The following is a 14,322-nucleotide window of genomic DNA, read 5'->3' on the forward strand; positions in this document are numbered from 1 at the left end:
AACTGCAGTCATTCCACAACGCGGCAGCCAAAGGCCCTGCCCTTAGCCAAAGCAGCTGCAAAATTAGGATGTTAAGGGAAGTCCTGAATTCTGCTGCTTTAAAAAAAGAAGACTTCCCCTTTTTGTCCATCTCTGCAGGAGTAACTTTCACCATCCGCAGAGCGTCGCTGTCTGTTTTTGGCCGATCCTGACCCCCTCTTCTGGGCGCTCCCTGGTCTGCAAGTATAGGTGCTCAGTGGAGGAGTGCTGGGGGGGCGCTTTCTCTCTGGGAGACCCAAAGGCAGACCAGGGTGATGAGTGGGTGGCCCTTTCCATCCCTCTCCTACTCCCATCTTTTTGGGGTGGGGGGGCTGAGTTTAAAGTATCGCGCGCGAAGGTAAGAGAGTGTCTTTGCAGGGTCTGAACCCAGTTTCTGGGGAGGGGTGATTCGTACGTGGCGGGATGTCTTGGGGGCAGAATGGGGTGGCTGCTTGCAATGCAAATCACAAACCCTGATTCGGTTGCTATGGAAACATAGCAAAGAGTATCTTCTTCCTAAGGCTGTTTTAAAAAAAAATTGCATAGGGATCCAAAAGGGAAGAGGGAGCAAATCGGGTCAAGAGGCAAAGAGCTGATTTGATATGCTCCCAACCACCCCAATACACTGCTAGCTGGGAAGCCCTCCAGTCCAAGGAACCGGCCTCTGGGAAGATTGGGCCACGCTCTCTGCACAGGGGTTGTGTATCTTTTTTCTCCTTTTAGTTGCACGCGAACAGGAAAATCTCGGTTGCTCAGAGACTTTTATGGCTTTGCAGCCAACAGTTAATGCTGCATTTGCGTTCAAGGAAGTACCTCTCCAAATAAACAGATTAACACTGCCTTGGTTCTAGAGTCACAAAGAAGGAAACAATAATGTGCATGAAATGAATACTTTGGGCATTCTGAAGCAACACTGACTTGCAGGGGCTTGGCCTGCTCATGAGCGAATGCTTGCTGGTCAAGTTTTGCTCTGTGAGCCTCGAGGGCCAAGAGGGAGCCTTGCAGGCTGTGGGCAGCGTCACCCCCTTTCCCTGCCTTTTTCAAATTGGCCAGCTTGGGCAAGGAGCCATCGCTCTTCCATCTGAGCCATGCACAACAGATGTTTCGGCTTTGAGAGGCTCCCCAGCTGGCCTTTGGGGCAATGCAGGTACAAGCGGCCCCATGTCCCATTGAAGGATGCCTTCCTGCACTTTCAGAAGTAAACGCCAGACGCCGCTGTCTGGCGAGGCTTCCGAAATCTTATGGGCAAGATGTGCCATTCTGACTCTGAACTTGCTCGGCGCTGCCTGGTAGAAACCGGCTATAAAACAGGGCTCGTGTTTCTGGTGACAAAGTGGCAATTGTGAGCTTCCCACCCCACAGTGAGTAAACAAGGGAGGAAGGAGCCAGGGTGACAGCCCAGCTGGAAAACAGTGGGGAGATGGCCGCCCTCCCCTGGAGGAAGTTGGTCTGTGGTTTGCCCGGTTCTTCCTTTCTTCCTTAAAGGAGAACAAGGGAGGGAGGATCAGGCAACACACTGAACTCAGCATCCCTGTTTCCACCATGTTTTGAATGATAAACCACCTAAACACACTGGGTTTGCACAGCATCCTAAGCCAAAATCACTCGGCCAGAACAAATGGGATGATGCAACTAGAAGTGACAAAGAGGGTCTAGGTCGGTGAGTCCGAGGATATAGCTGGCCCTCCCTGATGGTCCTCCTGATCCATTCCCACAGCCTTGCTAGCAAAGAGGAAGGTGGGCTGGGTAGTCCCAAGCCTCTCTCAGATTGTGGGGAGAGCCAGCTTTTCACCGTGCCTGGGGAGCGGCCCAGCCTGTTCCTTTGGCACAAAAGCCACCAGCTCTTGGATGGTTTGTGTGTGTGTGCGTAAATAAAGTAAATAAGTTTATTGTTGTAACCACAGGTCACAACGTAGGAATGCAATAAAACACAAGAACATAAAAGAGTAATCAGACACTAAAACAGTGGAATTATAAAATGAAGTAATAGAAGAAGCACTAGGTGTAAGGTTACTTAGATGTAAGGTTACAACAAAATAAAGCCGTCTGTGTGCGTGTGGTCGAGCTGGGCTACCCCCTTTGTCCCTCCGCCATTCCAACCAGGCTGCTTGGGGATGGTGGGCTCTGCCCAACTGCCCTCCCACCCCTTCGACTCACCCAGAGCTCTTTCCCTCCCAGTGGGTGCTGGCCTTCGAAATCTTCATCCCGCTGGTCCTTTTCTTCATCCTGCTGGGGCTGAGGCAGAAAAAGCCCACCATTGCAGTAAAAGAAGGTAAGTGCCTGGTCGCCCGGAGTGAGACTGGTAAAACTGGTGGGTCTCCCCCAATTGCCACAGGCAAAAAGTCAACCAGTAAAGCCTTTGGCGGGCTGTACCAGCCTCAGTGCTCGGGAAACCCCAGCAAGACAGAGCTGAGGGAGGCTTAACCCAGTTGATTCTGCTCGCATGGGTTAGCGAGATCTCTTGCTGACCTCCTGAGTTTTGAGCAGCTCATCTGCTCCAGACTGGAAACTGGCGAGCCTGGCACAGAAGCTGCTACTGAGATGCCATGACAGCCTCCTCCCAAGGGAGTTCCTCAGCCAGAGCACCAGGAAGCCGAGCCAGCCCGCAAGGGCTCCTGCATCTGGGGCCCAAGGAGACCCAGAGGCCTCGGGGCAGGGAAGAGATTCCCACGTGGGTGGAAAGATCCATGCTGCAGCTGCTGTGCCAGGAACAGTTTGTCTGAAAGCAGCCAAACTCCTGGGAAGAGGGAGGATAATAAACTCTTAATTTAAGCTCAGTCGGAATTAGGAGCAGCCTTTAGGTCCTGGTTTGCTGATGTCCTCCGACCCACCATCTGGGGCCTTTCTTAGAGTGCCCCCATATACTCCCTCTCCCCCCAGCCCATGGGAAGCTGCCCGGATGTATTACATCAAGACCCCCAGGTTTCCAGCTCCCACCTTTGAGGCATTGCCTTTATCTGCCCAATTTGCTTTGGGATGTGTTTTTCTTTTGTCTCTTACACATTTTTTCTTCTCTCCTCCCACTCTTACTTTTCTTTTCCCTGACCTGACCTATTTCTATCTTCTTTTGCGCCTGTGTTTCCTCTAGTCTGTAAGTTGGTTTCCTTGGGGCTGAAGCCAAATCTTCGGGGAACGGGGAGGCCCGCCTGGCCTGATGGTTGACTAACGTCGCCTGTTTTAATCCTGGCTTTTCCCACTCTCCCACTCTGCGTTTGTAGCCCTCACAGTCACGGTGGCGTGTAACCTTTGGGTGTGCCTCAGGGATGTAAAGACGTCTGCAAATTTTGTAGCCAAGGCCAGTTCCCCAGCGCCACCATTGACTTGCAACCTTGTCAATCGCAAAAGCGTCTGGAATTGGTACAGTCTAAAACTTTAGACGCCGCCAGGAGGATTACTTGCCACTGTTGGGAACCATTTCCCTTCTAGGTTCATACCTAGCTAGTTCATTTTTCTCCCTTCTGATTCCCCGTCCTGCTTTCTTTCCTGCAGTTGATCAGGGCTGGTCTTTGAATCAAGGGCTGCAGGGTATTACGCCTTAATTCTCTCCTGCCCTAACCCATCTTCCTCTCCCCGTCTTTTTAACTTGCCCTCTAGGATGTGACTAACTGGTTGGCCAAAGCAATGCACATTTTGGCCAGGGATGAAAGGTCACTGGTTTCCTGTGGTGATGGGTGGACACTGGCTCGTGCACTTGCAGAATCTCAAATACCTCCAGCACTGAACCACAGAATTATAAATGTTGATTTGTGGCTCAGGGCATGTTTATTTAGGAACAAGTAGCTGTTTGAGTAATCAGGCAGAGCCTTCCATGGCGTGAAATGATTGCATGGACCCATGCAGTTTGGGATCTCTGTGGATCCAGGGATTCAGACGCGACATTTAAAGTCCAGCTTTTTATCGTCTGTAGAAGGGGAATTATACCGTTATAGCTCTAAAACAAAATTGTAATTTTTTGAAATTTGGGATACAGCAAATTTAGCTTGTGTGAATTGGTCTTAAACCTTGAAATATTGGGGGAATTTTTGTTTTGGCGCCAAATTCCGCTTTGTAAGAGGTTTATAGCACCTTGGAGGCCTGCCTTGAAAAGGACCGTTGATGCCAGCTTGGCTGTGTGCAAAGAACCAGCTTCTCCATCCTGGTGTCCTCCTGATGTGTTGGACTACAGTACCCATACCCCCTTGCCAAGTGTCACGGGCAATGTAATCCAGCACATCTGAAGGCACCCTTGGATTGGAGAAGGCCAATTTTGAGGGGGAATTTGATGGAAAGACCGCTGACCTTTAACCCTCTGACCCGTCCATCTGGCTTATTGGAAAGGACTTAATAGAACTGACCCAACTTCCGCTCTGCTCTCTGAACCGGTTGTGTGTCTTCTCACACACCCCCTGTCACGTTTCCACCCACCCCTCTCTCTTCTCACACTCTTCCTTCTCCAGCTTACTACACGGCAGCTCCGCTCACCTCGGCTGGGATTTTGCCCGTCATGCAGTCTCTGTGTCCCGACGGGCAGCGCGACGAGTTTGGGTTTCTGCAATACTCCAATTCCATGTGAGTCCACCTCCCCAGTCCCCCAACTCCTGGCGCTTTTCACCTAGGCGGTGTGCCACAGGAGAGGCGGCTGGGTCCCGTTGCCGGCCTGGGGTGCCCAGACCCCTCCAGAGACGGGCGGGGCCCCTCTGGGAGGCTTCAGCTGCCCTTCCAGTGGCGAGGAGGGGGGCGAGTTCTGGCTGTAGCCGCTTGTCGCTCAGTGAAGGCTGAGGTGAGAGGGGCCTTCAAACAGCTGCCCCGCGAACTGATAGCTTGGCTGCAGAAGAGGAAGGAAGACGGGTGGCAAAAGAGAGCCTGAACGGGAAGGGTCTTGCCTCCCGTTGCTTGCTCGTTTGTTACTCCTGCTTGCAGCTTTTCTGGTGCCGGGAAGCAGCCGTGGGACTGGGCTCTGCAGGCTTCCGGCTTGCTGGTGGCGGCCTGCTTTCCCCCCCACCCCACCCCACCCCCGGAAAGGGCGAAGGGCCGAAGAAAGCCAAGCCGGAGCACCTCTCAGGAAGGCTCCCCGTCACACCCTCCCTGGGTCTTTCCCACAGGGTGACCCAGTTGCTCGAGCGGCTGAATGAGGTGGTGGAGAAGAGCAACCTCTTTGACCCGGGTCGCGCAGGGCCTGAGGAGGAGCTGGAGTCTCTCCGGCACCACCTGGAGTTTCTTGGCGGCAGCGGGCCCAGTGCTGTGGAGGTGCCCTTTGCTGCGGAGGCAGGTGCGTTGGGCACGTGCCCGCAGGGAGGGGCTGGGCAGAAGGCCACCCCAGCAGCAGGGCTCCTTTCCTCATTTGGCTGCCAAAGGTTGCTGCGTCTGGGGCACGCCCAGCTGCCCCCTGCTACCCGTGGGCGGGCTCTTTCCCTGGTTGCGCTTGCTGCCCTGTCCCCCCCCCCCATTGATCTGCTTCTTCTCTCCTTGGCAGCCCCGGGTTTTTCCCTCGACTCCATCGCCAAGGACACGTGGGAGCTTCATCGCTTTCTCATGCAGAACCTCTCTTTGTCCAACGAGACGGTGGCGCTCCTCACAGGCTCCAGCATCAACCCGGAGGAGGTTTGTTGGGTGGGGGGAGCAGAGGCCGGGAGGGGGAGGAGGATGCCAGTTGCAGTCACAGACCTGGAGGGGGGACCTCCAAGCATATTGAGTTGCTGCCCAGGGATGATGGGAAATGTAGTCCAACCCAGCTCCGGTGAGGAAGGCTGAGGAGTTCTAAATCTCACTGAACCATCTCACAATCCAGCCCTTTCTGGAAATAAGTGGCTCTTTGAAGGAAAAGAGAGCCAGTTTGGTCTAGTGGTTTAGGCAACAGGCTAGAAACGGGGAGACTGAGAGTTCTAGTTCCGCCTCGGGCCTGAAAGCTGGCTGGGTGACCTTGGGCCAGTCTGTCTCTCTCAGCCCAACCCACCTCACAGGGTTGTTGTTGTGGGGAAAATAGGAGGAAGAAGGAGTATTAGGTATGTTCGCCACCTTGAGTTATTTATAAAAGTAATAAAGGAGGAATAGTAAGTAAGTAAATAAATAAATGGCGGAGGGAAAAGGCTGTGGTTGTACTTTTGTGCATTTTCGTCGCAACATTGCGAGACTACAACCTGTGCAGAGTTTTCAGGAGGCGTGTGGGGCTGAGCAGAACACTCTGGATACAGATTAACGCCCACATGACCAGGAGTAAGATTCACTGCAGTTCCTCCTGCAGGTCTACCGGCTCATCTTTGGCACGACTCCCGGCTCTGCCGACAGCCTTGGGCCAGCGGAGAAGTGGCATCGCCCGGAGGTGAGTCTTTGCGGACCCTCATGTCGGTGGGCCAGGGCAGGTGAGGGGGGAAGCGATGGAGGACAGGCAACGGGCTGGCAGTGGCTGGAGACCCGATGGGAGCCGTGATGGAAAGGGGGGATGAACGGATCGCTCCCGTTGTGTAAGAAAGCACGATCAGTCCCTGGAAGGCCTGGCTTCCTTGGCAGGTGAATTGTAACAACCAAGGCAGAGGGATAGTTTGGAAGCGTCCAAGAGCACTGAAAATTGGGGGGGGGGGATGCAGCCAGACCACTTGAGGTGTGTTACCCAGATTCTGAGGCATCTTCCTCTGCTCTTCCCCACTCCCCAGAAAAGCTTCCTGGGCAGCCTGAAGATGATGGAAGACGGGCTGGTCCGGCAAGCCTTGCACCACCCCGCCAAAGGCCCCCAGCAGAAGGCCATCCTCCGTCTCTTCTCCCATGCCTTGGGTCTCACCAGCTCCATGGCAGAACCCCCGGGTTCCTACAGCCCACAGACCTTCGTGAGGGATGTGGAGGTGAGGGGGCAAGGGGGATGCCAGTTCTCCCCCCCACTGGGAGGGATTGGGGAGGGGGCTGCACCTCCAGGAAGGGGAAGGCAGGAAGGCGGCTACCTCCACAGAGCAGCCTCTGGCTCTTGCCAGCACCGGCAGCCTTCTGTGACGTCTCACAGGTCTGCTTGCCTCTCTGCCCAAGAGCACCTGACTATTGTGCTTGCTGCTGCCCCCCCACAGAACATCCTTTTCACCCCACCTGTGCTGGAGAGCCTGACGTGTCGCCAGAGCCCGGACAAGCTGAGACGTGTCCTGATCATCCCGGACAGCCAGCAGCCCCTCCTGCATGCCTATCGTGCTGCTGTCTGCAACCGGAGCGCCAGCCTGCGGGCCGACTACTTTGGGCAGTTGGCCGCTGAGATGAAGGACCAGCTGGATGCTCGCAAGGTCGTTGAACAGGTGAAGTGGGACGGGGAAAGGTGGTGGGGGAGACTCTTCTGCAGCTGCCCCAGCACTCGGGCATCACCCGCCTGCCCCAGGAGCCTCATCTGAGCGTCCGGTGCAATGCTGGGGTGGCACGTACCACCTAGTGAAACTGTGCCCTGGTGGAGTTGCTGAGAAGAGAACTTGCTCGGGCCACTGGTTGCAACCTGACCCTTGGGCCTTGCAGCTGAAGCTGGACAATGAGGTGAACCACACAGTGGCCCAGGGCCGCGTCCACACCCTGCTGGAGGACTTGGTGGAAACGGAAAAGGTGCTGAAGGACGTGGACATCCTCTCAGCTCTGGCCAAGCTGCTCCCCAAGGGGGCCTGTGCCGCAAAAGTGCCCACCCCCGCCCCCAACAGCACCGGCCCGGCCGGGAACTTCACCTCTGGCACCAATTCCAGCTCCGAGGAGGGCAAGGCCGAGAGCGAGCCGCCGGCTGAGGATCCGCAAGGGCAGTGTTCGGCATTCGTGCAGCTCTGGGCCGGCCTGCAGCCCATCCTCTGTGGGAACAACCGGTAAGGGTCCCGGGCAGTCGTTCGGATGGGAGCTTCGGCACTGCTTCTGGGCCAATGTCCAGAAGCGGCCTTGAGGCCGCTGCTCTGAGCCTGGGCCCGCAGGCATGCCAGGTGACCTTAGATCTCTGTCCCCTAGGACTATTGAACCTGAGGCGCTCCGGCAGGGGAACATGAGCTCTTTGGGGTTCACCAGCAAAGAGCAGCGCAACCTGGGGCTTCTGGTGCATCTCATGACCAGCAACCCCAAGATCCTGTATGCGCCTGTTGGCACGGAGGTGGATAAAGTCATCCTGAAGGTGGGTGGAGCGCAGGGACGGACGGCCTTCGTGATCAAGCTGATGGATCTGTCAGTACCTCCCTCCCTCTCCACAAATGTCATACGCACACGTGCGCTGTGGTGTCTCTGCTGTTTCGCAGTTGACCAGTTCAGAGGCACCTGGCTGCCAACTCCAAGAAGGACTAGAGTTACCGGTGCCTCCCTCATCCTCCCGATGCCAGCCGCTGCCCTGCCTTTCCCTGGGTTGCGAGGAGATTCGGTTTTACTCAGGGAGACCGTTCTTGGCACCCCAAGGAAAATGGCCCCACCATCCCTTTTCGTATCCCTCCTGCAAAGTCCTTGGGGTGTCCTTGGGCCTGCTTGTGCTTGCCTTGACAGGGTGCCCCCCCCCCCCGTAGGCCAATGAGACCTTTGCCTTCGTTGGGAACGTGACGCACTACGCCCAGGTCTGGCTGAACATCTCTGCCGAGATCCGCAGCTTCTTGGAAGAGGGCAAGTTGCAGCAGCGGATCAGCTGGCTCCGGCAGGTATGGGGAGTTGCAGTCGGCTTGCCCCCCCACCCTCCCTGGGCAGCGAGAAGAGGCCTGGCAGGAGAGCTGCCTTTATCCCAACCAGCCCAGCTGCAGCCACAGGTGGAGGCGCTCACTCCCAGCTCTGTTGGCCCTGCAGGTGGCGGCGGGTCTTCACAGGCACCCCGAGGTCCTGAAGGTCTCAGACAGCGTCCTGTTCCAAAACTTCACGGAGAGTAACTTCTCACTGTCCAACACCAGCGCGCTTCTGCAGCAGCTGGACACGATAGACAATGCTGCCTGTGGCTGGATCCAGTTCGTGTCCAAGGTGGGTCCCGCTGGTCTGGCCATGGCCGGGCTTTCTCTCTTTCAGCCTGAGCAGCTGAGGGTCAAGCTGGGCTCCCACGTGGCTGGGAGGCAACGAGGGGATCCCAGGGTTGAAGTTAGGGTGGGGAGTCAAAACAGCAGTCCCACGGCGAGACTTTTCCCTAATAGGTAAAGGTTGAAAATACATATTCTGGATGGTGCAACCCTGTAAAAAGTCATGATTTAAAACAGGAGGAAAGTGTTTAAGATTCAGGTTTCTAAAAAACACCAACTCCCAGCGTACACTCTTGCCTAGGAGCTGGCAGGGGATGGTTTTCTAAGTGTCTCCATTCCCTAGTTGGCCTTGTTTCTCTCTCTCCAGATGGCAGCCATCTTCTGCCGCCCCTCCTTGGGTCCTCTGGCTCCAGGGCAGTCATGCCCCTAGGACGGGGGGTCTCACACGGAGCATCTCCCCTGGGTGATTCTCTGAGGGGAAGCTAATGCTTGGGAGCCAAAGCCGTTCCCAAGCTTATGGTCCCTGCGCCTCAGAGGGATCCAATCTTCCCCTAGGTCAGCGTGGACATCTTCAAGGGCTTTCCGGATGAGGAGAGCATCGTGAACTACACCCTGAACCAAGCCTACCAAGACAACGTCACTGTCTTTGCCAGTATGTCCTTCCCTGCCTCTCACCTTCCCCCCTCGCAGCTCTTCCCCTCGGGTAGCAGAACCGCCAGCTGGAGCACTGGTGCTTCTGGGCCAGGACTGGCCTCGCCGTAGTAAAGGAGGAATCGTTTCTAGACGTGGCCTTCAGAGGCTTTGGACTACAACTCCCACAATCCCCAGGGTGTCTTGTCTCGGTTGAAGAGGAACGGTGGTGGAGCCAATGGCTTCAGCACTGCGGACAGCTCCAAAGAGTGATTTATTCCCTGTATTGATTTCCTGGCTCTAGAACGCATCACAGAGCTCTCTACGGGTAGTGAGGTGGAAATATGGATTTATCTGTATAAATCCTGGTGTGGGAGTGGTTGGTGTCTTGGGAGAAGTTGATTCCTGGCTTCCCACTTGAGGAACGTTGGCGTGTCAGAACGTCAGGCTGATCTTTGAAGTCAGGAGCACTAGAAACCTTGAGCAAATGAAAATTGAGGGTCTGTAGAGGTGGTCCTTGTGCAGCAAATAATAAACCCATTGGTTCCATCCAGGACTTAATCGGGAAAAATTCTCATGCCCCAATCCCCTACTTCACAAGGCAGAAGGTCAGCTGTCATAGGAAACAAGGTAGCAGAGCCGGTGGCCTGTTGGTGGGATCCAACATCCCAGGCCAATGTGTGACCTGCTTTGGGGCAGGCCCAGCATGCTCGCACCTCTTTTGCACCCCTGATGGAGTGTTTCCCTTTGCCTTCCCCCCAAAGGTGTGATCTTCCAAACCAACAAGGATGGCAGCCTCCCTCCCCACGTCATGTACAAGATACGCCAAAATTCCAGCTTCACGGAAAAGACCAATGAGATCCGCCGTGCGTATTGGAGGCCTGGACCAAACACCGGGGGCCGTTTCTACTTCCTTTATGGCTTTGTCTGGATCCAAGGTGAACATGCCTGGCTTTTTCAGTGCCTATCAGAAAGATCAGCTAAACATATGCTCCATTTTACTGCCCTAATGTCTGTGAAGTTGTGTCCTTTGACTTTGGGTTAATTAACTCCATGCTCCAGTAACCCTTTCTGGCCCTTCATTTTATTATTCATGCGCTGAAGAGGCCAGTCACTTCCTGAGACCAATTTAGAGGCCACAGCGCTAACCTTCACAGCAGCAGAAATCAATGCAGTGGGAGAGATAAACACAAGTGCTTCTCTCCTCCCAAAGACATGATGGAGCGCGCCATCGTCAACACCTTTGTCGGCCGCGATGTGGTTGAGCCTGGCAATTACGTGCAGATGTTTCCCTACCCCTGTTACACCCGTGATGAGTGAGTCCTGTCCTGCATAAGGCGTCTTGGGATGCGTGCTTCTTTGGACATTAGCAGGGAGGGCGTCTCCCCTGGAAGCCCATCTTAAAATCCACCCCCCACACTATTTTGAGGGGTAAACCCTGCCAAGGGAAAGGGATGCATGGCGCTCTCCAGGAGCTGCAGCTGACTCACTAGAGCAACTGGCTCTTGCTGCACTTCCGCCCAGCCAGTGCGGATCCCTCTCATCCCGAGGTTGGCGGGGGGGGGGCAGTGTTCCTGGGCTGTGGACGATGCTCCCCGTTTTCTCCCCTCCAGCTTCCTGTTTGTGATAGAGCACATGATGCCTCTGTGCATGGTCATCTCCTGGGTGTACTCGGTCGCCATGATGATCCAGCATATTGTTGCAGAGAAGGAGCACCACCTGAAGGAGGCAAGGCTGCCAGGCGCTGTGGGCGGAAGGCAGGGGCGGCTTCCCAAGGCTAAGGAGACGCTCAGGGGCAGGAGAGGAAAGAGGTCTGGGACGCAGTCCGAGGGAGCGGGAGGCATTGCTGAAAAGCTGGGAGTCAGTCTGATGCTGCAGCTGGGACCAGCCAGACCAATGAGAGGAAGCGGGGCAGCTGCTTTGGAGTCGGGGCCAAGCACAGGAAAGGCCAACTCCTGGGTAGCCACCCCCTTGCCCCTGAATGGGAGGTGCCAGGGCAGGCTCCCGCAGGCCTCTGAGGCACAGATAGCAGCATAACGCAATGGGTGCAGTGAAGGGCGCATCCCTGCAGAACCCCTTTACTGCACCCAGTGCCAGGGATGCCTTCCGTAGCTGGCGTGCCCACGTCCCTTTGGTCGCTCTGCTTAATGAGGTCGTGATGAAGTGCCAGGGCAGCAAGCCAGCCAGCGAGCCTGCCTTCAGGCTGGTGGCTGCCTCCCTGCCAAGGAAGAGGAGAGTTGGCAGAGGTACCAGTTGCAGGGAGAAATTCCATCCAGGCAGGCAGGGAGAGACCCTGGCAAGAAGTTCCCTTGTCCACAGTGATTTTGGCAAAGGTCCCATCAACCTGCTTGAGGATGGCCTGAGTTCAAAGGTTTTCTCGAGTCAAAAGAGAGAAATTCAGAATTGGAGCAGTGTGTGAGAGCTTTTAAACAAACAATGCATGGAAGTGGAAGAAGACAACAGAATAGGAAGGACAAGAGACCTCTTCCAGAAAATTAGAAACATCGGAGGTAAATTCCAGGCAAAAATGGGTATGATCAAAAACAAAGATGGCAAGGACCTAACAGAAGAAGAAGAGATCAAGAAAAGGTGGCAAGAATATACAGAAGACCTGTATTGGAAGGATAACAATATCAGGGATAGCTTTGACGGTGTGGTCAGTGAGCTAGAGCCAGACATCCTGAAGAGTGAGGTTGAATGGGCCTTAAGAAGCATTGCTAATAACAAGGCAGCAGGAGACGACGGCATCGCAGCTGAACTGTTCAAAACCTTGCGAGATGATGCTGTCAAGGTAATGCATGCTATATGCCAGCAAATTTGGAAAACACAAGAATGGCCATCAGACTGGAAAAAATCAACTTATATCCCCATACCAAAAAAGGGAAACACTAAAGAATGTTCAAACTATCGAACAGTGGCACTCATTTCACATGCCAGTAAGGTAATGCTCAAGATCCTGCAAGGTAGACTTCAGCAATTCATGGAGCGAGAATTGCCAGATGTACAAGCTGGGTTTAGAAAAGGCAGAGGAACTAGGGACAAATTGCCAATATCCGCTGGATAATGGAAAAAGCCAGTGAGTTTCAGAAAAACATCTATTTCTGTTTTATTGACTATTCTAAAGCCTTTGACTGTGTGGACCATAACAAATGGTGGCAAATTCTTAGCAGTATGGGGATACCAAGTCATCTTGTCTGTCTCCTGAAGAATCTGTATAACGACCAAGTAGCAACAGTAAGAGCAGACCACGGAACAACGGACTGGTTTAAGATTGGGAAAGGAGTACGGCAGGGCTGTATACTCTCACCCTACCTATTCAACTTGTACGCAGAACACATCAAGCGACATGCTGGGCTTGAGGAATCCAAGGCTGGAGTTAAAATCGCTGGAAGAAACATTAACAATCTCAGATATGCAGATGATACCACTTTGATGGCTGAAAGCAAAGAGGGACTGAGGAGCCTTATGATGAAGGTGAAAGAAGAAAGTGTAAAAGCTGGCTTGCAGCTAAACCTCAAAAAAACCAAGATTATGGCAGCTTGATTGATAACTGGCAAATAGAGGGAGAAAATGTAGAAGCAGTGAAAGACTTTGTATTTCTGGGTGCAAAGATTACTGCAGATGCTGACTGCAGTCAGGAAATCAGAAGACGCTTAATCCTTGGGAGAAGAGCAATGACCGATCTCGGTAAAATCATTAAGAGCAGAGACATCACACTGACAACAAAGGCCCACATAGTTAAAGCAATGGTGTTCCCTGTAGTAACATATGGCTGCGAGAGCTGGACCATAAGGAAGGCTGAGCGAAGGAAGATCGATGCTTTTGAACTGTGGTGTTGGAGGAAAATTCTGAGAATGCCTTGGACTGCAAGAAGATCAAACCAGTCCATCCTCCAGGAAATAAAGCCAGACTGCTCACTTGAGGGAATGATATTAAAGGCAAAACTGAAATACTTTGGCCACATAATGAGAAGACAGGACACCCTGGAAAAGATGCTGATGCTAGGGAGAGTGGAGGGCAAAAGGAAGAGGGGCCGACCAAGGGGAAGGTGGATGGATGATATTCTAGAGGTGATGGACTTGTCCCTGGGGGAGCTGTGGGTGTTGACGACCGACAGGAAGTTCTGGCGTGGGCTGGTCCATGAAGTCACGAAGAGTCGGAAGCGACTAAACGAATAAAAAAAGTGAGAGCTTTTGCCGTTAAAGCTGCAAATAGACTCATATCAGCATCCTGTATGCAAATCCCTGCCATGATTTCCAAACGTGGGTTGGGGGAAAGCCTTCCTTTGCAACTTCTGAAGAAGCAGTTCTTTCCCCCTTTTGGCCAAAAAAAATAATAAAATCAGATTTTGTCTTCCGCTGAAGATTTGACTAGAGGGGCGAAGGCAAGGGCTGGAAGTCTCGGGGCTGCTGTCAGAGCTCCTGAGAAGTGCTCGTGCAATGTTCAGGCTGGCCTTTCCAGAGGTCTCTTCTAGCAAGTGCCAGCTCTGTCCTGGCCCCAGGAAGGAAAATGGGAGGAAAATGGGGAAGGTGCCACAGGGAGCCCCTTCCAGCCAGCAGTAGCAGCAGCAGCGGGTGCAGGCCAGCCCACAGAACACATGGCTGCTTGGTGGTCTGGGGCACACCCCAAGGCAATGCTTCTTGTGGGTGGCAAAGCCTTCCTGGGCTGTGGGCTCACCCCTCGGGCTCCCTCCCAGCCGAAACGTAACCGTGGTCTGTTCAGCTTAGGAGACTCATTCCCATCGGGCAGATAAGACGGGGCTCACCTGGGGGAC

General features: G+C 54.0%; 1 protein-coding gene across 1 annotated transcript in view; it reads left to right on the top strand.

The window, feature by feature from the left end:
- The window catches only part of ABCA2 (ATP binding cassette subfamily A member 2), a 37,528-nt gene that overhangs the window by 6,200 nt on the left and 17,006 nt on the right, over positions 1-14,322 (top strand). The window contains 16 exon segments of the mRNA XM_063316337.1: positions 2,197-2,290; positions 4,455-4,566; positions 5,100-5,266; positions 5,471-5,598; positions 6,239-6,316; positions 6,648-6,833; positions 7,050-7,271; positions 7,273-7,341; positions 7,519-7,811; positions 7,948-8,107; positions 8,487-8,615; positions 8,758-8,925; positions 9,474-9,570; positions 10,313-10,486; positions 10,762-10,864; positions 11,162-11,276. Of these exon segments, the coding sequence (XP_063172407.1) occupies positions 2,197-2,290; positions 4,455-4,566; positions 5,100-5,266; positions 5,471-5,598; positions 6,239-6,316; positions 6,648-6,833; positions 7,050-7,271; positions 7,273-7,341; positions 7,519-7,811; positions 7,948-8,107; positions 8,487-8,615; positions 8,758-8,925; positions 9,474-9,570; positions 10,313-10,486; positions 10,762-10,864; positions 11,162-11,276 (2,295 nt within the window).

This window comes from Candoia aspera, chromosome 16 (assembly GCF_035149785.1).
Source record: "Candoia aspera isolate rCanAsp1 chromosome 16, rCanAsp1.hap2, whole genome shotgun sequence".
NCBI classification, from domain to species: Eukaryota; Metazoa; Chordata; class Lepidosauria; order Squamata; family Boidae; genus Candoia; species Candoia aspera.